This window comes from Hypanus sabinus, chromosome 6 (genome assembly GCF_030144855.1).
Source record: "Hypanus sabinus isolate sHypSab1 chromosome 6, sHypSab1.hap1, whole genome shotgun sequence".
Taxonomy (NCBI): domain Eukaryota; kingdom Metazoa; phylum Chordata; class Chondrichthyes; order Myliobatiformes; family Dasyatidae; genus Hypanus; species Hypanus sabinus.
In genome coordinates, this window is record NC_082711.1 from 45,529,503 (window position 1) to 45,552,389 (window position 22,887).

The 22,887-nt window shown below is 41.2% G+C and overlaps 1 protein-coding gene across 1 annotated transcript in view; it reads right to left on the minus strand.

Annotated features, from left to right (window-relative positions):
• Nucleotides 1-10,011, minus strand: part of LOC132395433 (patched domain-containing protein 3-like) — a 47,083-nt gene extending 37,072 nt beyond the window's left edge. Inside the window, exon 1 of the mRNA XM_059972033.1 lies at nt 9,285-10,011. Within this exon, the coding sequence (XP_059828016.1) occupies nt 9,285-9,998 (714 nt within the window). The 5' untranslated portion in view covers nt 9,999-10,011. The remainder of the gene's footprint in view (nt 1-9,284) is intronic.
• Nucleotides 10,012-22,887: the final 12,876 nt, after the last annotated feature.

Below are 22,887 nucleotides of genomic sequence, written 5' to 3' on the forward strand. Positions count from 1 at the left end.
ACTAAGGTGTTGGAGAAACAGCCTGTTAGAGAGAGAGGAAGGTACAGTGAGAAGCTGCCTTCAGCTCCGTACCCGGATGCGAAAGAAACAGAAAAGCCCCCTCCCTATAATGAGGAAGGAACCCCTAAGCAGTGCCCCCTGCTGATGGGAACAGTAAACATGCAGGGAGAAGTACAAGTTTGGGATAATGAGGAGGAAAAAAGACAATACAAGAACGAAAAAGCGGCGATATGGAAGGAGATACAGGCAGAAAGGATAAAGGTGAAACAGGCAAAGAGAGAAATGAAAGAAGAGATTGAACCGATAAAATACTTGAGAGAGGAAAAGGAGTATGAGGAGTATCGGTTATACAATAGAAGTAAACAGACTAGAAAAGAAAGTGGCTCATCAGGGCAGGAAGAGATGAGGCATTCAAGAGGAAGTGGAATAAAGATAGGAGATGAGAGTCTTGGAGAAACACAAGAGAGAGGGGAATCTAGCACGAGTAAGGATCATGAGGAGTCCCTGCCACAGGTGTACAGACACGGACAGGAAGAAAGAGAAGGTGACTCATTGGAGGAGGAAGTGTTAAGTGGAGAGAGAGAGGATGCGAGAATTTGTGGGGAAGAGGTAGGAGGCAGAAGCCTAGAGGAGCAGAAGGAGGCAGTAGGGAAGCGACTTGCGGAAGTAGAGAGAGAGCCAGATAAGTTACTGAGAGGGGATTGCCAGAGGAGATGCGAAAAATACTCCAGGGGCCAACCAAGTATTGAATCAGGACAGAAAGGAAGGACTCCACAGGGAGATCAAGGGAAGAAGAGGACCCTGGAGAAATTTGTATGGGAGGCAGTAAAGACATACCCTGAGACAGATGGGGAGTCAGGTGAGGAGGAGAGCCAGGGGGGAAGAAGGAGGAAGAATGATGCTGTTGTTTGTTAAAGGATCAGAACAAGTGCAGTACATCCCTTGGGGATTCCAAGACCTAGAAGGGCTGAAAAACACTCTGCCCAATCTACATGAAGGAGCAAGGAAATGGATTAGAGCCTTTGAAGAAGAAATGGAGGGACGATTATTGGCTATGGGAGATCTGAAGGCACTATTGATAAGGTTGATGGGAACCTCCAAATTTAACGAACTAATGGAAACGGCTGGCATGGTAAACTCGAACGACCCGAGAACTGATGGAGGCAGGTTTGACAGAGTGAGGCAGAGGGTATGGCAGGCCCTCAGGAAGCTTTATCCACCCAAAGTGGACCCCAAAGCCTTAAAGGGGGATCCACTGGGAGACACTGAAAACCCAGCAGCCTACGTAGAAAACCAGTTGAAAAGATGGAGACTGGAGACTGAGCAAGAGGTGGAAAATAGCTTATTTATCACCACACTGTTCTGAAATAGCATTTTGGATGCAATGCCTCCGCAAGTAAAATCCAAACTGGAGGAAGTGGTTGGGCTAATGTCAATGACCCTCACAAGAATTTAGAGACGACGTAGTCTATGCGGTTGAGAAATACCGGAAAGACAAACGAAGGCTGGCTGAGCAGCAGGAAGAGTTGCAAAGAAAGTTAATACAAATGCAGCTCGAAGAACTCAAAAAGAAGAAAAAAGAGAAAAGCAAAAAGATGCTGCCAGCAACCACCGGTCCGAGTACAGCCATCGAATTGAATGAAGCTCCGCTATATGGAGGAACCGATCATACTGTAAGACAAGGGCCGGAAAACCCCATGCCAATAATCAACGTCTTTGGTGGGACATTCCCACAAATGCCCTATCAGGAACAGACTAAATTCAAACAGCCCAGACAGGACTGGAAGTCCCAAGGAGAGGGACAGAGGAGCTATGGGCCAGTGAGGGGACCAGTGAGGAAACAGGGGAAAGAGAGGCAGAGAGATTGTGCTGAGGATGTAATCAGCCAGGTCACATGAGAGGAGATTGTCCGTTAACGCCATGGCCTGTCACAAACCAGCAGGAACTGATAAGAAGGGAACTAAAGTTTAGCCAAGGCCCAGCCCCCACAGGCCCAAGCGGACCTGTGAACCCCTATGCGAGGTATTAGGGGTGCCCCGAGAACTTGAGTGGGAAGGGATGTTACCCAATGATAACAAGGGAGGGAGACGAGGAACCCATTGTTCAGGTTATGTTAGAAGGGCAACTGACACCAATGATTATAGATACTGGAGCCACGTACACTTGTGTACAGCCACAGTATGCCCTTCACCTTCCCATGTCAGGAAAGTTTATTAAGACGGTAAGGTTCTCAGGGAAAACACAGTTGACACAGTGCACGGCTCCAGTGCAGTTGAGAATGGGAAATAAAGGAATTGTTTTGCCGGTGCTAGTATTTAAAGGAACTCCAATTAATTTGTTAGGCAGAGATGCCTTATTGAAACTGGAATTAAAATTAGAATGCACCAGAAATGGGCTGACTGTGGAAAGAGCAGGGTCTCAATTGATAGTGTGAGAAGACGAGAAGGCTAATGTCTTTTGGATAGGAGACATCACAGATCAGATTCAGGAAACCTGGGGAAAATGGAAAAAGGGTGTGCAGGCTATATTACCCAGGGCTGTAATGCCCAAATCTGAGCTACATTGTACAGTGATTTTTGACGAGACTCAGAACAGGGAGTTAGAGGAGAGATGGCACCTGGAGGCATGTACCCAACAGCACCTGGAAGGGGAGGCTGTGATAATTGGAAAACAAGGGGCAGCTTTATAAGTTATGTGGAACACCTTTTTAGAAAAATGGTACAGGATACCAGAGGCTGCGCCCCACGTAACGTTGTTGGTAAGCAAGGGATATCAGTCTAAAGACTTAGGACCCTTAGTTAAGAGTGCTGAAACCGTAAGTGTGGAGGAAAATCACGCCAGAGGTGTGGATATCAGAAGACAACAATTGCATTAAAATAATGTTAAGTGTAGATATGGTAGGGACAGTGAGAGAGGTTGAAATAACTCCCCAACCACACATGCCATTGCTGGGAAAGGAAAGAGGCCAGCAGAAAGATAGAAGGTTAGATGAGTTGCCATCTATTCTGTGGTCACAGCATGACACGGACATAGGAAAAATAAAAACAGCTAGTCCGGTGGAAATAAGGCTGAAAAAAGGAGCAATTCCACCCAGGAGACCACAATACCCTTAAGACCAGAAGCAGAAGAGGGAGTAGCATTGACAGTGCAGGGGTTGCTTGAAATAGGAGTGCTTAAAAGAACAAACAGTGCAATACCCCATTGCTGCCGGTCTTAAAAGCAGATAAATCTAAGTGGAGATTGGTGCATAATTTGCGAGCGGTAAATGATGTGGTAGAGGACTGGCCAGCGGTAGTCCCCAACCCACGCACACTTTTGACTAATGTTCCACCAGATGCAAGTTACTTTTCAGTGATTGATTTGTGTTCGGCTTTCTTCAGCATTCCTCTGGCTGACCAGTGTCAGTATCTGTTTGCATTTACTTACAGAGGTGCTCAGTATACCTATACCAGAATGCCGCAAGGGTTTAAACATTCACCACATGTTTTTAATCAGGTGTTGAAGGCAGACCTAGAGGGCATGCCGTTGGAAAGTACATTGTTACAGTATGCGGATGACCGGTTGATTTGCTCCCACAGCAAGGAACAGTGTGAGCAGGACACTATAACTCTGTTAGAGAAGCTGGCGCACGGAGGACATAAAGTATCCAAAAAGAAACTGCAATTTTGCACGCAGCAAGTGGAATACTTAGGCAGGGTAATATCCAAGGGAGTGAAGGCAATAGCACCAGATTAGATTGAGGAAATAACTAAGGCCCCAAAACCCCAGACTAGGGCAGATGATGACGTTTTTGGGAATGGCAGGGTACAGTTCAGATTGGATAGGAGAATATGCTGAGATTGTGGCACCTTAGAGAAAGATAATGAAAGAAGCAGGACATACAAATTTGAAGAATGGCTTACAGTGGAATGGAGAGGCGGAGATAGCTTTCAATACTATTAAGCAGGAATTGCAGTCAGAACCGGCATTAGCTTTGCCTGACTACAAGAAGGTTTTTCATTTGTATGTATCCAACCGACAGGAGGGTTATGTCACAGCGGTTCGAACACAAGAGACAGGCACAGGAAAAGCAAAGCAGCCGATTGCATACTATAGTACGAGACTAGATGAGGTGGCTCAGGGGTATCCACCCTGTTATCAGGGATTGGCGGCGCTGTATTATGCATATGAAAAGGCATCATCTGTAACCCTGGGCTATCCTGTGACTCTGTACACACACCACAAAGTAGCAGAGTTGCTGGAAAGAGGGTAATTTGTGCTGACGCCAGCCAGGATAGCAGCGTATCAGATGCTATTGACATTTCCAGACATAACTATACAGAGATGCACTACCAGTAATATAGCCGATTTTGTCCTTTTGGGCTATGAAGGAGAACCCCATGATTGTGTAGGGAAGACGATAACATTTCCCAAATTGAGAGCAGATTTACGGTCAGAACCACTAGAGGATGCAGATAAAAAGGTTCTGTTCGTAGATGGCGCTTGTTATAGGGATTATGATGGAAATCATGCAGGGTTCTCAGAAGTGCAGCAGGATCAGTCGAGCTATAAGGTTATTAGGATGGAGTCCTGTCCCCAACCGTGTTCTGCCCAACTAGTGGAAATCAAAGCCCTGACAGCTGCATGTGAAATGATGCAAGGTGAGAAAGTAGGCATTTATACTGATTCGGTATATGCTCATTGAGTATGCCATTTGTTCGGGGCAGTGTGGAAACAGAGAGGTTTTAAAAAAAACAGTGGAGATCCCATACAACATTGTCAGCAAATTCTAGACTTAATAAAAGCCATAATGAAACCTAAAGCATTGGCTATAGTAAAATGCCAGGTACATAAAAAGGGAAATGATGTAATAACAAAGGGAAATCAAGCTGCGGACGAGGCAGCCAGAAAAGCATCTGGATGTACATCAGCTGGCATTGCCACCCAGGTAAGCCTAGCTCCAGAACCTCTGGTAGAGGACCTAATTGAAATTCAAGGTAAGGCAACTTAGGCAAAACAGATAATATGGAGACGAAGGGGGGCCAAGCAGAACCCGGAAGGCTTCTGGAGCATGGAAGACGGTTTGTTGGTAGCGCCCACCCCTCTACTGACTATTCTGATTTCAGAAGCACATGGGATTGACCATTGTGCAAGGGGGGAAGTGATAAAGAAAATAAAGAAGGATGGTTTTTGGTCACCTTATTTACAGGCTTCAGTTGTCTTTGTCTTGTCACAGTGCGAGGTATGCGCACAGAATGCAGGGTTCGGACATCAGTTATTTGACTGGTTAGAAAGTAGACTCGGAGGATGGGGAGCATGGCTGACTAAACTGGCAGTAACTGTCAGTATTATATTGTTGAGCTGTGCGCTTGTGCTGTGCTGTTTTCTTCCTTGTCTCAAGTCTCTTGCAGTGCGTGCTGCAACCAAACAATTTCCGATGCTCGTGGCAATTACTGAAGCAAGCTTAGTGGAGGAAGAAACACCAAAAATGTATCATTACAGCCTACAACACCTGCAGACTGAACAAAAGCAAAACGACAGTGTGGGAGTAGATTGTAAGGGCTTCTGAGGTTTTTTTCCCTGTCTCAGGTACAAAGGGACAGGTTTTTGGCTCAGCAGCCCAGGGTAACAGGGAGAGAATACTTTGAGGTCTTGGTGCAGAAAATTATAGTTTAACCCAAGATTTGGGAACAAGTGCTTGAGTTTATTGGGGCTTTTGTGTGCGGACTCTTAGTCTTCTTTCTCTGTTTGAGACCCTATCACAGGGGGATATATGGGAGTATAAAAGTTGCATTGTTTGCTGTGTAACCAAAACTATGTAGTCAGCTTTGAGTTTGCTATTTGCTATGCATGTATCCAATTTAGTAGGAGAATGAAATCTTAAGAATGTAGAAGATAATGGTGTGTTAATGGGAGGTAGCTAAGAGATGTAGATTAGAACATGATTAAGTCAATGGGTAGAAACAATAGTGGTGGATGTACTTGTGAGATGCAACTGTAGACCGATTGGATATGCTAATGCAACTAAACCAGGAGACTGCTATAAAAAATGCTATGTACAAGGATCGGTGGGCAATTGGCGACTCGCTCAATGACTGTCTTAGCTTTGATTTGCAAATTAAAGTTTAATACTTCTTGAAGAATCTTCTGCGTCTCCTGGTCGTTTGTGGGGCACGAGAAACCACGACACGCACAGGGGAGAAGCTGCGGAACAAGACCAACCAGATAGAGCAGATACAGAACAGTCCAGCAACCAGGGCAGAGCAGGATTCCGAGCAGGGCAGCAACCAGGGTAGAACAGGATACAGAACAAAACGACCAACCGCCTGGTCCCAGTCCCAAGGTCCCTTATAAGCACCTGCAGCTCAATGAGTCACAGGTGTGCCTCCTTGAGCCAGGAGGGTCCTAACTAGTTCACGGGTGACAGGAGGGACAACTGCAGGACCTGGAGTCCGGAGCATCGGATCGGATCGAGACCCGGAACATGGATTCCAGACCGGACCCTGACTCTGCAAGGCAGCAGGGGTAGAAAATCAGAGTTCTCCTCCTAGGTGGGCTGCTGTCCAAGGGTGACAAGTCCCACATGCCTCATCACTTTCTGAATGAGCCTTCCATGGGGACCTTCATAAATTTTCAAAGGTTCATAAGGTTTTCAAGCATATTAAACTTGAAAACCTGAGTCTCTGTACTTCCCTCTCCAACCGCATCCTTGATTTCCTTATTGGGATACCACAGTCACTAATAAGATTTCCTCCTCGCTGACAGTCAACTTTGGCACACCTCAAGTATGTGTGCTTAACCCTCTTTTCTACTCTCTCTATACTCATGACTGTGTGGCTAGGCACAACTCAAATTCAATCTGTAAATTTGCTGATGAAACCGTTGCTGTTAAGCCTTCATCATAACCACGACATCTTCATGAGTGGCTCAAAAAGACGATGTTCAGTTTAGAGGACCCCTTCCCCCAAGGTTTGTGGACTCAGTTAACTCCCTCATGATCACAATCCTCTCCACTATCTCACCACCTGGAACCAAATTTGTTGAGAATTTCAAAGTAAGTTAGTTTTTTAAGAGGTCAGTGTCAGTGACAGCCAGGATTGGATGATAAATGCTGGCCTTACAAAAAGTACAAATACCCAGAGGAGGAATAAAGAAATCCAGTTAAGTTCTGTGCTGTAATGTTCTATGATTCTACGGTTCTGAAACAAAGTAGATGTGTGCTCTGCGATATTACTTAACATGCAAATATTGATGAACTTATTCAAAACTTCAGATTAGACTAAACAATAGATATAATTGATGGTTGGCATGGGCTAATGTGCCAAAGTGCATGGTTTCACAATGAGTGACTATGACCTTATGACTTTGTATCGATGATTTTGAACTTATTTTAAGAGTTTTCTAAATATTGGAGCTGAGAGTGAATTTCACAGGTGTATTGCTGTTATAATCATGTTTCATAGAATGAATAGGCAATAATAATATTCTCCAATTAGAAATATGTTGAGATATTTTGAACTTAAAATGATCACAATTATAGTAAAATCTCTGACAGAAATCTCAAAAAAAATGACAAGTTTAGTTTAGTATAAAAATTATCACAAATGTATACCATCTTCAATATAAGTAGCAAATAGCTAAATGTGCTCCGCAAGAGCTGCTCAGAACTTCTTTTCCATTGTTTTGGCTATTAGTTCTAGTCCTATGTGAGGCTCAGCATTAAACAAAGTTTGAGCCTTATATAGAAGTAAGACCAACAGTTCAAAGCAATGAAATAAAAAAAGTTCTCAAGAAATTTCTTAGTAGATGAGAGAGAAAGAAAGAGAGAGAGAAAGAAAGAGAGAGAGAGAAAGAGGATGAGAGAGAGAGAAAGGGAGAGAGAATGGGATGGAGTAAAAAATAGCGAAGAGAATTTTTAGCATGACATGAATTGGAGGAAACATTTGCTCATCAAGAGCTAGGTCCAAGACAAAAAACAACGACAAACTAAAGGAAACAAAAGGGGCAAGAGAGACACCGAAGGTGATGCACCTTCTTGATGTCAGCTGGTGGATGTAAAACAAACCACTTTGTTTATATTAAATATCACTGAGCGGCAGATGGGAAGTTGAAAGAAAGTAAAGTCTCCAATATCCTGAGGAAAGAACAAGAAACTATTGATGGTGCTTCCTTAGCTACAACAGCATTGTCAGGATTGGAAAAGGCAAATCTAGGCCCATTCAACCAGATAGTGGCAAAAATGCAAGCCAATGTTGCTAGAGTGTATTAATAAATGACTGTTTCATATTGGGCTGAAACTAAAGCAATATTATCTATGACCAAAATTGTTCAGGCCAGTTGTGAGGTTATCAAATTTGGATCAACAAGAGCTGGACAGATTGCATTCTAAATGGTGAAAAGCTAGGTTCCCAAGGGAAATAATATAATCACAGACTCTCTGGTGAGAATTGTTTAATTTGTAGGGATATGAATGAATGGTCTGAGAACTGCAAAACAGAAAATGTCTCCAATTAAAATTCTCTGACTTACATTCAAATCACACTATGGTTGTCCCTTTGTCCATTTTGATGGTCTCCTTTAATATCAAAATCAGATCACTGTGTTTTGTAATTACTACATATTCTTTTGTTTTAATCTCAGAAACATTCACGTGCCTGTGCCTTACCGTCTTTATGTTATTCTCTTACCTCTCTGTAAAATATGCCTTAAAATATTTCCCTCCTCTGCTATCTCCTCCTGTAGTTATGTCTTTATTTTTTCACTTTGGTAAAAGTATGAAGTCCTTTTGGACATTTCACTGAGTTTAAAACACTGCAGAATCCCAAGCTGTTGAAGTTGAACGAATTGAATACAGAATGAACTCAAGAGGATGTGTGGCATTTTTTATGTTTCCATACTCCTCAAAGTGAAGAACATCTAACTCCAAACAGTTTTTCAATATAGGGCAACAGAAAGGCACAATTATCCAATATCCTACCCATTTCGACAATTATTTCTGCTCTTAGAAAGTGAAAATTGCAGGAGTTGCAAAGAACTCAGTGATCTGTGAATTATTGTTGGTGTTTACCTGCTCAATCATGATAAATCTGGCAGATTACTAAAAGCCCCTAAAAAATAGCCAGGTTACAGAAAGAGATTTCCTCTTGTGTAATTACGTACAGATATAAGTTGCTACGAGTGAAAGAAGATGCTTTGTTCATTATCAAAGCTCAGTATAAACTGAAAACATCTACTGCAACAGTTTCTCATAAGTGGCACGTTTCCATTATCCAGCACTTACAAAAATGTAAACAATAAAGACTAACCTCAATTTCAGTCAGGTTCATCAGTTCCTTTGGAAAGGCAGAAAGGAAATTTTCAAGCCAAAGCAAACTTCTCTCTTTCATTTCTTCTCTGTCTTCTTGTAAATAATAGTCAATTTTAATTGCTTTTGCTGTTTCTATGATACTGCTTTCTGGCTGTAATTTTACACCTCCAATTGTTGAGCCAATAAACATTTTATCCATTGTTGGATAAGTAAACTGGGTGCTCCCCGGACTGTAGTTTAAAATAGCATTTGAAAAGCAAGAGCCTGATCTCAATGCACAAAGAGAAGAATAGTTTCTCATGGTATGGTCATTATCAGAGATACTAAACTGTTTCACCTTTTCATCAAGTGATATGATCTCTTTAAACGCATCTATGTTAAGAATGTTTTTACCTTTCGATACAGCAATAAAGGAAGCAAAAGTCCCGTCTGTGTACAGCCTCTGTGCAGAGAAGAATTCAGAATCATTGGTTGGAAAATGTTGCTTAATAAACTCTCTCTCGGACTTTGCTGGCCCTCCGATAGGTGTAAATTGCTCTTCCAAATCATTGGCCTCAAGTACCGGTAAAAAATAAAAACCTGCACCCAGTCCCGCAGAAATAAGTAGAGGAATTGTGAAGAACCACCAGGGATGTGTGCCAACAATCTTCCCGAGCTTCTGAAAAGCTGTGCTGAGGACTTTCTCAACACAGTCTGTCTTAGAACAGGTCATGATGAAAGTTCAACAAAACTCCAAAACCTTCATCTCTTCAAAATGCTGTGTTCAAAATCAGGCAGAAGAAACAGTCGGGAGATCACTGTGCATGGTTATTCATTTACAGGGCTATTAGAATCATGTCACCAGTAACTGCAGTGAGACATTATCAAACACAGACTTCCTGGAGACAGTTTCACTTCTGATTTTGTTCTATTGCAATGGTGCTCCAGGGATCCAGGGTTGTTCCTGAAATGAGTGGATCAAAATAAGCTGCAGAGAGAAGTAAACTTAGTCATTTCCATCATGGTCACTAGCCTCCATGGTATGCAGAACATCTTCAAGGAACGGTGCCTCAAAAAGACGGCATCCATCAGTAAGAACCCCATCACCCAGGACATGCCCTCTTCTCATTGCTACCATCAGGGAGGAGGTACAGAAGCCTGAAGACACACACTCAATGATTCAGGAACAGCATCTTCCCTCTTGCCTTCTGATATCTGAATGGACATTGAACCCTTGAACACCACCTCACTACTTTGTTTATTTCTTTTATGCACTACTTATTTAATGTAACTATCACACACAGACACACACACTCTCTCTCTCTCTCTCCCTCTCTCTCTCTCTCTCTCTCTCTCTCTATATATATATATATATATATATATATATATATATATATGTATATACATATTTACCCCACCCTTTCCCAAAAGCAAGTTAGTTGGCAACTGCAAATTACCTAATTACCTCTATATACAGCAGGCAAGCACTGAAGGAAATATATTTCAGAGCTACCAAAGGGTGGAATTATCCTGATGGGATTTTGTTGTTGGGAGGCAATGTACTGAATGGCTTCCTCTGCATTGTAGTACGTATGTGAGCTGTTCCATGGTCACTGCTAGGAGAACTATGACTGAAAACTCTCAATTTGTTTTGTATTTAATTGAAAACCTCAATTCTCTGTGTTGCAATAAACTACTTATTTTTTTCTTTGCTCAAGACTTGATTTTGCACAAGGCCAGAAACCTCATGGGAGAAATAATAATAATACAGAGCATAGTAGATTTCCCATTGAAAAAAACTGGTAATTTCTTAAACTAAGGGACTTTTGGAAAGCCTGATCTGGAAATAACTGGCACATATTTTACTAGGTTAGTTTCTGCAGAGGATCCTCAGGCTGGGATGTCAGGAATCAGGGCTGCAACAGTGAGTTCAGGTCACTGTGGGAACAGCAGCAACTTCTGCACGTACAGATAGCTGGTACAATTTCCATTATTACCGTCAGTCATCATCATCTGTTTGATAAAAAGGCTCATGCAAGAGCCTGATAACAGTGGGATAGAAGCTGTTTTTGAGCCTGGTGGTATGTGCTTTCAGTCTTTAGTATCTCCTGCCTGATGGGAGAGGGGAGAGGAGAACATGTCTGGGGTGTGTGGAGAATTTGATTATCCCGGTTGCTTTACTGAGACAGCGAGAAGTGTAGACAGAATCCATAGAGCAGATACTGGTTCCTGTGATGCACCAAGCTTGTCCACAACTCTCTGCAGTTTCTTGTGGTCATGCGCAGAGCAATTGCCAAACCAAGCTGTTATGCATCGAGTCAGATTGCTTTCTATGGAATATCAATAATAACTAGTAAGAGTTAAAGGGGACGTGTTGAATTTCTTTAGCTTCCAGAAGAAGTAAAGGCAATGGTGAGATTTCTTGTCTGTGACATCAACATGGTTGGACCAGGACAAGCTATTGGTAGTATTCACTCTTAGGAGCTTGAAACTCTCAGCCCACTCAACATCGACACTGTCAATATAGCCAGAAGCATGTGCACTGTGCCCCTTCCTGAAATCAATATTCACGGCTATAAAAATACACTGTTAATAACATGTTTCCTTTGAAGTCTCTATGAACTGTGAGCAGAATGATTCAGAATGTAAAAAGCAGAATTCTCCAAATGGTTTTAGGGATGTTGATCACAAAATTGTGCGTGGTGTGTTATCTTCCGGAGCAAAAATGATCACGCACCAGGATGATGGAATTGACCATTCACTTCCCAACAACTGTAATGTGGGGCATTCATGTCCCACGTTCACCCCCATCACCGTTTGGAACTGGTAGAAAGCAAACGAGCAACACAAATTTATAACTGATAATTGCATACAATTGATTTCAATGATGAATTCTCATGAAATTTAAAACTCTTTTCTTTCTGAACTCCATAATGAAAATGTATAAGTGCTGCTCTGAGGACCGACTGTGTCAGCAGTTTCCCAGTAGCTCTCCCAAAGATAATTGAAGGTAAAATATTGATCACACACAGGCCATTTCCTTTGCTCTGATTACTGTATTAGAGATCCTTTACAACCCAAATGCTAGCTTCATATCATGTTGGTCTGTGATATAGAACAAGCTGCAATGGGGAAAATCTTATCAGCAGTTTGCTAGATGTAATAAGGAAATTGTTGCCCTTCTTGTGCATTAATTGCAGGTGGAATTTGATCAGTTAAGTATTTTCTCCATGTGCTAATTACTTAGATCTTGTTCTGACATTGCAATGGTTCACAAATAACACTGTATAATTTGGAGCACTCTCCTAGTCTCAGTGATTATTCAGCCTTGTTTCTTTTGGATATATGATTTGAGTTTGCTTCACTGTTTTATGTGAAACCTGGCTTTAAGTGTAGTATTTCAGCCTTCAGCAGCTCCTACATTGGGTTCTCATCCTCCATATATTTCCCAAGTGTCATGACTTATAATATATTTATTTTTGTACAGTGAAACAATATATAATTATACTGTCTATGGAGAATGATGGTTTCAGATAGCACTGGTGAAGGACAGTGTCGACTTACTGATAGCAAACAAAACTACTAACTACTTTATTAATCACATTATTTCTCTACAATGATCACTGCAATCAATAGCCTGTAACTTCCCTTTCAGAGTTGAGCTTTTGAACCACCTGTACGTCCTGACATTTCTGTGCTAGCTGGCTGTGGTATGGCATGCACGGGCTGAATTAATGTGTCAAGGCCCAGGCTCGAGAGTTTAGAATGAGCTAACGTTTATCCATTGCAAGAGTAGATTTGGGGGTGATTTGACTCAGTAAAACTGAGGCGTGGCAGAGTGGAAGCGGTGGGGTTGCGACCCGAGGACAATGAACAAACCCACGTTTGATCCATCTAAGCAGCGGGCCAGATCTGAAAGGGCAAATGTGGGCCATATCGAGGCAACGGGTGCCATGTCTGAGAGCATATTGAAGCAGCAGGGCCCAGGTCCGAGAACAAGGAATGACCTATTCTTTAACCAATTTAAGTGCCAGGCCAGATCGAACTGTCGGGGATTGTGGCCAGCGTTCAGCTTTCTGCTTGTGAGGTTTACTCATCTCTGCATTGACCGAAGGCTGTGGCCTGCATATAATAGGCTGTGACTGGCTTCGTTGCTGTGATCAGGAAAATGTACAAGCTCCTTATAGACAGAGGGAGGAATTGAATGCTGATCACTGATTGCTGATACTATAAAGCAATTTGCAAACCGATGAATGTGGAGGATGACTGGTACAACATCTTTCTGATTTTTGCTCTTCAATACGTGTTTCATTATGTTGGTTTGTCAGTTCGCCACTACTCATTTTGACCAAGTTGCCAATGTTGGAATTGGCTTTTCGGATCTCTTATTCCAAAGTAGTGCCACTTATAAGCACTTCAGTTGCATCAAAAAAAAGCACTATTGAAATTTTAATATGATTCTTAACATTTATGATATTGAGACAGCTGCCCCTGTATTTTTAATATGTCGTAGAATAACAATGCTTTAGCATGACTATCATGAATGTTTCTTTCGTAACAATATGCAGTGTTTCCTCCACTGTTTCACAGGAGCCTGCATGACTTTGTGTTTGTGAGTTGCTCACTTATTTTCTGGAATGCCCAGACAGTAAAGATCAAGGGAGAATACTAAGTTTAACAGCACAGCCACAGGAAAATTAGGAAAACTGTTTCCTACCTTATCCTAGTAAATGGAGAATCTACAAAAACCTACGTTTACAAAGATATGAATGGGGACTCGTTGGCTTGTAATGTGAAGAAAATTTGGCACAATTTTATTTCTAAGTATATTTCATGAATTAATTTAGGAAAAGCAAATGAGCAAAAATTTATAACTGATAATTTCATATAATTGATTTCAATTATGTATTCTCGTAAGGTTTAAAATTCTTTGCTTTCAGAATAACATAATGAAGGTCTATAAGTGCAGCTTTGAGGTTTTCCTTATTACTTCTGGAAAGTCCGTGTCAGCAGGTTCTCAGAAGTAATAAGGAAAACTGTGTGTAATCCGCTCATCAAGGCTCGTATGCAAACTCTGATAACATCCACGTGACTCAGCTGTGAGAAATGTGCTGTACTGTTCTATGTTCTGTCTTCTATGTTTTATGATTTGAGGTTCAACAATCGTGAGCATTTAGAATTCCGATTAAAGGAACCTCGACTTGAGCAAATGCTGTGTAAGTACTGCCTATACACAATAATCTATCAACAAGAAATAACAGATCTCACACTGTACAAAATTATAAAAAAGTATATTTACCAGCTTCAGATTTGTCAAACAGTTAATAGAATAAAAAGTAAAGGGATAAAAATAAAATGGCCCATTATACTTATACCAGTCTAAAGGTGCAAACAGACATTGGAGCTCATGTCATATTGCAATGGTCATTACTCACGGTGCTGAATTCTCACAACCAATCACAGGCAGAACTTCACTTCATGGATTCCTTCACCTCACAATCACTCCTTGCATTAGGGTCTGCCCCTCAGATTGAATCCTCTAGCCGTCCTCTCCCGTCAAAATACCATGAACTCGACCACTGTCCATGACAAATCTCTCCCTGCCCAGCTCTCTCTAGAGCCGTCTCCTGACCTCACCACCTGATTGGCTGACACAACATTCCCAAGTTGAGCAACATGGCTCCATATCTTTAGTCAAAACCAAAACATTCCACCAGCAGGACACACTGCTTTTACAGAAACTGCTAAAATGAAATTCTTATAGTATAACAGCATAAAAAAGGCATTACATTTTTTCCCATAAAATAAATGAAGGTAATATTCTGGTCGAACACATGTCACTTCCTTTGTACTGATCACTGTATTATAAGCTCTTTTACAGCCAAAAGCAATCAGGGTAACAAATATAAGGCAATATCCATCGTGCCATTTTCCCAGAAAGTTTTGCTATCTCTTCAGAGTTTACTCCTTCTGACATATGGTTTGTGAATACTGAACGGTCTGAATATAAATATAGTATTTCTGCCTTCATTCAGGTTTACAATGAGTTTCAAAACATCCGTACATTTCCCAAACCAAAAGAATATTAGAAAATTAGTCAGATTCGTCTTTTGTACGTGCATGCATAGTATCCAAGGAGCAGTACCTTAGAAATGCCACGTCCATTATTAAGGACCCCCATCACCCAGGAAATGGGCTCCTCTCATTGTTACCATTAGGAAGGGAGTACACAAGCCTGAAGGCACACACTCAGTAGTTTAGGAATAGCTTATTCCCCCTCTGCCATTGATTCCTAAATGCAAAGAACCAATAGAGGGAAGGCTGGTTCCTGTGATATACGAAGCTTATCCACAACTCTCTGCAGTATCTTGCAGTCACATGCCGAGCATTTGACAAACCAAGATGTTCTGCAGTCAGGCAGAAAGTCTTCTTAGGTTTCTCAATAAAATTTAGCATGAGTCAAAGGGACATATTGAATTTCTTTTGCCTCCAGAGAAAATAAAGGTATTAGTGAGATTGCTTGTCTGTGACATCAACATGGTTGAACCAGGACAGGTTACTGGTAAAGTTCACTCCCAGGAAATTGAATCTCTCGGCCCACTCAACATCGACACTGTCAATATAGCCAGAAGCATGTGCACTGCACCCCTTCCTGAAACGATGTTCACAACTATAAAAATACACTGTTAATAATATGTTTCCTTTGAAGTCTCTATGAACTGTGAGCAGAATGATTCAGAATGTAAAAAGCAGAATTCTCCAAATTGTTTCAGGGGTGTTGACCATAATATAGTGCATGGTTTGTAATCTTCCGGAGCATCCATTCTCTCAAGGAAATATGATCACGCACCAGGATGGTGGAATTGACCATTCACTTCCTAACAACTGTAACGTGGGGCACTTCTACCCCACATTCACCCTCAAGGCGGTATGGAACTGGTAGAAAGTAAATGAGCAGCATAAATTTATAATTGATAATTGCATACAATTGATTTCAATGATGTATTCTCATGAAATTTAAAACTCTTTTCTTTCTCAACTCCATAACGATGATCTGTAAGTGCTGCTCTGGGACCGACTGTGTCAACAGTTTCCCAGTAGTAGTAAGAAAAACTATGATGCTCTGAAACATAATTGAAGGTAAAATATTGATCACACACAGGCCATTTCCTTTGCTCTGATTACTGTATTACAGATCTTTTACAACCCAAACGCTAGCTTCATATCATGTTGATCTGCAATATAGAACAAGATACCACGGGGAAAATCTGATCAGCAGTTTGCTAAATGTAATAAGAAAATTTTTGTCCTTCTTGTGAATTAATTGCAGGTGAAATTTGATCAGTTAAATCTTTTCTCCATGTGCTAATTCCTTAGATCCTGTTCTGACATTGCAATAGTTCACAAATAACACTGTATAATTTGGACCACTTCCTAGTCTCAGTGACTCTTCAGCCTTGTTTCTTTTTGATATGTGATTTGATTTGCTTCATTGTTTTATGTGCAACTTGGTTTTTAATGTGCTATTTCAGCCTTCAGCAGCTCCCACAATGGGTTCTTATCTTCCATATATTTCCCAAGTGTCATGACTTATAATATATTTATTTTTGTACAGTGAAACTATATATAATTATACTGTCTATGGAGAATGATGGTTTCAGATAGCACTGGTGAAGGACAGTGTCGACTTACTGATAGCAAACAAAACTACTAACTACTTTATTAATCACATTATTTCTCTACAATGATCACTGCAATCAATAGCCTGTAACTTCCCTTTCAGAGTTGAGCTTTTGAACAACCTGTACGACCTGACATTTTTGTGCTAGATGGCTGTAGCATGGCATGTAAGGGCTGAATTGAGGTCTCAAGGCCCAGTCTTGAGAGTTTAGAATGAGCTAATGTTTATCCATTGCTAGAGTGGACTTTGTAGTGATTTGACGCAGTAGAACTGAGGTGTGACAGAGCGGAAGCAGTGGGGTTGGGACCTGAGGACAATGAACAAGTCAACATTTGATTGATCTAAGCAGCGGGCCAGATCTGAAAGGGCAAATGTGGGCCATATCGAGGCAGCAGGTGCCATGCCCGAGAGCATACTGAAGCAGCAGGGCCCAGGTCCAAGAACAAGGAATGACCTACTCTTTAGCCAATTTAAGTGCCAGGCCAGATTGAACAGTCGGGGATTGAGGCCAGTGTTTAGCTTTCTGCTTGTGAGATTTACTCATCTCTGCACTGATTGGAGGCTGTGGCCTGCATATAACAGGCTCCTGGATTGGCCGTGACTGGCTTTGTTGCTGTGGTCTCAGTTTCATGAACTTTAGTTCTGAATGTTTTTTGCTTACTCTTATTGTGAGTACAATTTGTTTCTTTTCTGCACTTTGGTTGTATGATGGTCTTCTTTTTAATGTGTCCTATTGGGTGTCTTTCTTTTTTGGCTGCCTGCAAGGAAACAAATCTTAATGTTGCATATACACATACTTTGATAATAAGTATAAAACAACTTACCAACTGCGTGTTGTTATTTCAGCGCTGTATGTAGCACACCGCTACACTTTGATAATAAATGTATTTTGAACTGTGAATAGCATCAGTCAGCTTCAGAATGATTGGGCTAGTGGGAGCTTACATATATTGCAGTTGAATACAAGAGCCTCGGTAGTGGAGAGAATGGGGCATAAAGGTCCAACAGCTTCTCAAACAAACCATGTGTGTATCCTCTGAGTGAAGCAGGTGTCTAAGAAGTCACCTGTCCAATATCAATTGCCACCACTCAGTTTTCTTCACATAATGAGCCCACAATGTACTAATCCTAATTCACTTTCCTTTGGAATGGGAGAGGAGACCAGAGCACCCGGAGGAAACTCACACAGTTACAGTAGAACGTACAAACTCCTTATAGACAGAGGGAGGAATTGAATGCTGATCACTGATCGCTGATACTATAAGGCAATTTGCAACTGATGAATGTGGAGGATGACTGGTACAACATCTTTCTGATTTTTGCTCTTCAATACGTGTTTCATTATGTTGGTTTGTCAGTTCACCACTACTCATTTTGACCAAGATGCCAATGGTGGAACTAGCTTTTCGGATCTCTTATTCCAAAGTAATGCCACTTATAAGCATTTCAGTTGCATCAAAAAAAAGCACTATTGAAATTTTAATATGATTCTTAACATTTATGATATTGAGACAGCTGCCCCTGTATCTTTAATATGTCATAGAATAACAATGCTTTAGCATGACTATCATGAATGTTTCTTTCGTAACAATATGCAGTGTTTCCTACACTGTTTCACAGGAGCCTGCATGACTTTGTGTTTGTGAGTTGCTCGCATTTTTCTGGAATGCCCAGACAGTAAAGATCAAGGGAGAATACTAAGTTTAACAGCCCAGCCACAGGAAAATTAGGAAAACTGTTTCCTACCTCATCCTGGTAAATGGAGAATCTACAAAAACCTACGTTTACAAAGATGTGAATGGGAATCCTTTGGCATGTAATGTGAAGAAAATTTTGCACATTGTTGTTTCTAAATATATTTCATGAATTAATCTAGGAAAAGCAAACGAGCAACACAAATTTATAACTGATAATTGCATAAAAGCCAGTTCCACCATTGGCATCTTGGTCAAAATGAATAGTGACGAACTGACAAACCAACATAATTGATTTGAATTACGCATTCTCGTAAGGTTTAAAATTCTTTGCTCTCTGAATTCCATAATGAAGGTCTATAAGTGCAGCTATGAGGTTTTCCTTATTACTTCTGGAAAGTCCGTGTCAGCAGGTTCTCAGAAGTAATAAGGAAAACTGTGTGTAATCCGCTCATCAAGGCTCGTATGCAAACTCTGATAACATCCACATTACTCAGCTGTGAGAAAGCCACCTTTCATAAAAAATATATATCTAGGTTCAGTATGATTTGATGTTTAACAATCGTGAGCATTGGGAATTCTGATTAAAGGAACCTCGACTTGAGCAAATGTTGTGTAAGTACTGCCTATACACAATAATCTATCAACAAGAAATAACAGATCCCACACTGTACAAAATTATAAAAAAGTATATTTACCGGCTTCAGACTTGTCAAACAGTTAATAGAATAAAAAGTAAAGGGATAAAAATAAAATGGCCCATTACTCTTATACCAGTCTAAAGGTGCGAACAGACATTGGAGCTCATGTCATATTGCAATGGTCATTACTCACGGTGCTGAATTCTCATCACCAATCACAGGCAGAACTTCACTTCATGGATTCCTTCATGTCCCAAGTCACTGCTTGCATTAGGGTCTGCCCCTCAGATTGAATCCTCTAGCCGTCCTCTCCCGTCAAAATACCATCTCTCCCTGCCCAGCTCTCTAGAGCCGTCTCCTGACCTCACCATCTTGATTGGCTGACACAACATTCCTAAGTTGAGCAACACAGCTTTTTATCTTTAGTCGAAACCAAAACATTCCACCAGCAGGACACACTACTTTTACAGAAACTGCTAAAATGAAATTCTTATAGTATAACAGCATAACAAAGGCATTATATTTTTTTCCATAAATTAAATGAAGGTAAAATTTTGGTTGCACACATGCCACTTCCTTTGTACTGATCACTGTATTATAAGCTCTTTTACAGCCAAAAGCAATCAGGATAACAATTGTAACTCAATATCCATCATGCCATTTTTCCAGAAAGTTTTACTATCTCTTGAGACTTTACTCTTTCTGGTTTGCGAATGCTGCACGGTTTGAATATAAATATAGTATTTCTGCCTTCATTCAGGTTTACAATGAGTTTCAAAACATCCGTACATTTCCCAAACCAAAAGAAAATTAGAAAATTAGTCAGATTCATCTTGGGTACGTGCATGCATAGTATCCAAGGAGCAGTGCCTTAGAAATGTGATATCCATTATTAGGGACCCCCATCACCCAGGACATGGTCTCCTCTCGTTGTTACCATCAGGAAGGAGTTACATAAGCCTGAAGGCATCCACTCAATAATTCAGGAACAGCTTGTTCCCTCTCTGCCATTTGTTACTAAATGTACAGAACCAACAGAAGGGAAGCTGGTTCCTGTGATATATGAAGCTTGTCCACAACTCTCTGCAGATTCTTGTGGGTCATATGCTGAGCAGTTGTCAAACCAAGATGTTATGTATTCAGGCAGAATGCCTTCTAAGGAGCTTCAAAAAGTTTTGGTATGAGTCAAAGGGACATACTGAATTTCTTTTGCCTCCAGAGAAAGTAAAGGTATTGGTGAGATTGCTTGTCTGTGACATCAACATGGTTGAACCAGGACAGGTTACTGGTAAAGTTCACTCCCAGGAACTTGAAACTCTCAGCCCACTCAACATTGACACTGTCAATATAGCCAGAAGCATGTGCACTGTGCCCCTTCCTGAAATCAATGTTCACAACTATAAAAATATACTGTTAATAACATGTTTCCTTTGAAGTCTTTATGAACTGTGAGCAGAATGATTCAGAATGTAAAAAGCAGAATTCTCCAAATGGTTGTAAAGATGTTGATCACAATATCATCCATGGTTTGTCATCTTCCAGAGCCTCCATTCTTTCAAGGAAATATGATCACACACCAAGAAAATGGAATTCACCATTCACTTCCCAACAACTGTAACGTGGGGCACTTATGTCCCATGTTTACCACCAACGCAGTATGGAACTGGTAGAAAGCAAACAAGTAACACAAATTTATAATTGATAATTGCATACACTTGATTTCAATGATGTGTTCTCATGAAATTTAAAACTCTTTTCTCTCTGAACTCCATAATGAAGATCTGTAATTGCTGCTCTGAGGACCAACTGTGTCAACAGTTTCCCAGTAGTAATAAGGAAAACTATGTTTTTTCCAAAGAAAATTGAAGGTAAAATATTGGTTGCACACAGGCCACTCCCTTCGCTCTGATTGCTTTATTACAGATCTTTTACGACCCAGATGCTAGCTTCATGTGATGTTGATCTGTGATATAGAACAAGCTGTGATGGCGAAAATCTATATTTGCAGTTTGCTAGATGTAATAAGGAAATTGTTGTCCTTCCTGTGAATTCGGTGCAGGTGGAATTTGATCAATTAAATCTTTTCTCCATTTGCTCCATTTTTTCTCCTTAGTCCGTGTTCTGACATTGCAATGCTCACAAATAATGTTGTGTAATTTGGACCATGCTCCTCGCCTCAGTGACTCTTCAGCCTTCTTTCATTTGGATATATCACTTGTGTTTGTTTCACTGTTCTATGCGCAACCGGGTTTTAAATGTAGTATTTCAGCCTTCAGCAGCTCCTACAATGGGTTCTTACCCTTGATATATTTCCCAAGTGTCAAGACTTAAGTATACATTTACTTTTGTACAGTAAACAATCTATAATTATACTGTCTATGGAGAATAATGATTTCAGATGGCACTGGTGAAGCACATTGACGGCTTACTGGCAGCAAACAAAACTACTACTACTTTATTAATCACAGAAAACAATAACCTGTAAGTTCCTTTACCATATTGAGCTTTTGAACGGTCTGTATGACTTGGCATTTTTCTGGTGTGAACTGCTGTCTTGAATGTGCAGGGTGGTTGCGGTGTGGCGTGCATGCGCTGAATTGAGGTGGCAAGGCCCGGGACCAAGAACAGTGAATGAGCCAATTTTTATCTATTACTGGAGTGGTCTTGGAGACATTATGAAGGAGAAAAACTGAGGCACAGCAGAGTGGAGGAGGTGGGGTCAGGTACCGATAACAAGGAACAAGCCTATGTTGATCGATGTAAGCAGTGGGCCAGATTTGAAAGGTCAGGTATGGACTGAAACAAGGCAGCTGATCCCTGGCCTGAGAGTATATCGAAGCAGCAGTGGCTGCTCCCGAGATTGAAGAGCGACCTGCTGTTTGGACGATTTAAGCACCAAGCCAGATTGAAATGGTCAGGGACGGAGGACAGGGATGGGCTGGTGTTCAGCTTGCAGCTCGTGATGTGTACTTCTCTCTGTGCTGAACTGAGGCTGTGGCCTGTATCTACGAGGCTGCTAGATTGAAAAGTGCTGACATAACAACAGTAAAAGCAGCCTCTCACTCAATTACAGCATAAACAAGGAACTGATTGTGGACTTTAGGAGAGGGAAACCAAATGTCCATGAGCCAGTCCTCATCGGGGGATCAGAGGTGGAGTGGGTCAGTGACTTTAAATTCTTGGGTGTTACTGTCTCAGAAGACCTGTCCTGGATTCATCATATAAATGTAATTGTAATGAAAGCATGACAGTACCTTTACATCCTTAGCAGCCAGCAGAGATTCGGCATGACACCAAATCTTCTATACTGGAGAGTGCATTGACTGGCTGCATCACAGCCTGGTTTGGGAGCACCAATGCCCTTGAACTGAAAACCCTACAAAAGGTAGTGGATTTGGCTCGGTACATCACAGGTAAAATTGTCCCAGCCATTGAGCAGCATCCACCATCAAATATCCTCGCCACTTTTCTCGCTGTTGCAAACAGGTAGGAGGTACAAGAGTCTCAGGATTCACATGACCAGGTTCAAGAACAGTTACTACCCCTCAACCCCTCGGCCCTGGATCAAAAGAGGATAACTATACTCATCTGTTGAGATGTTCCCTT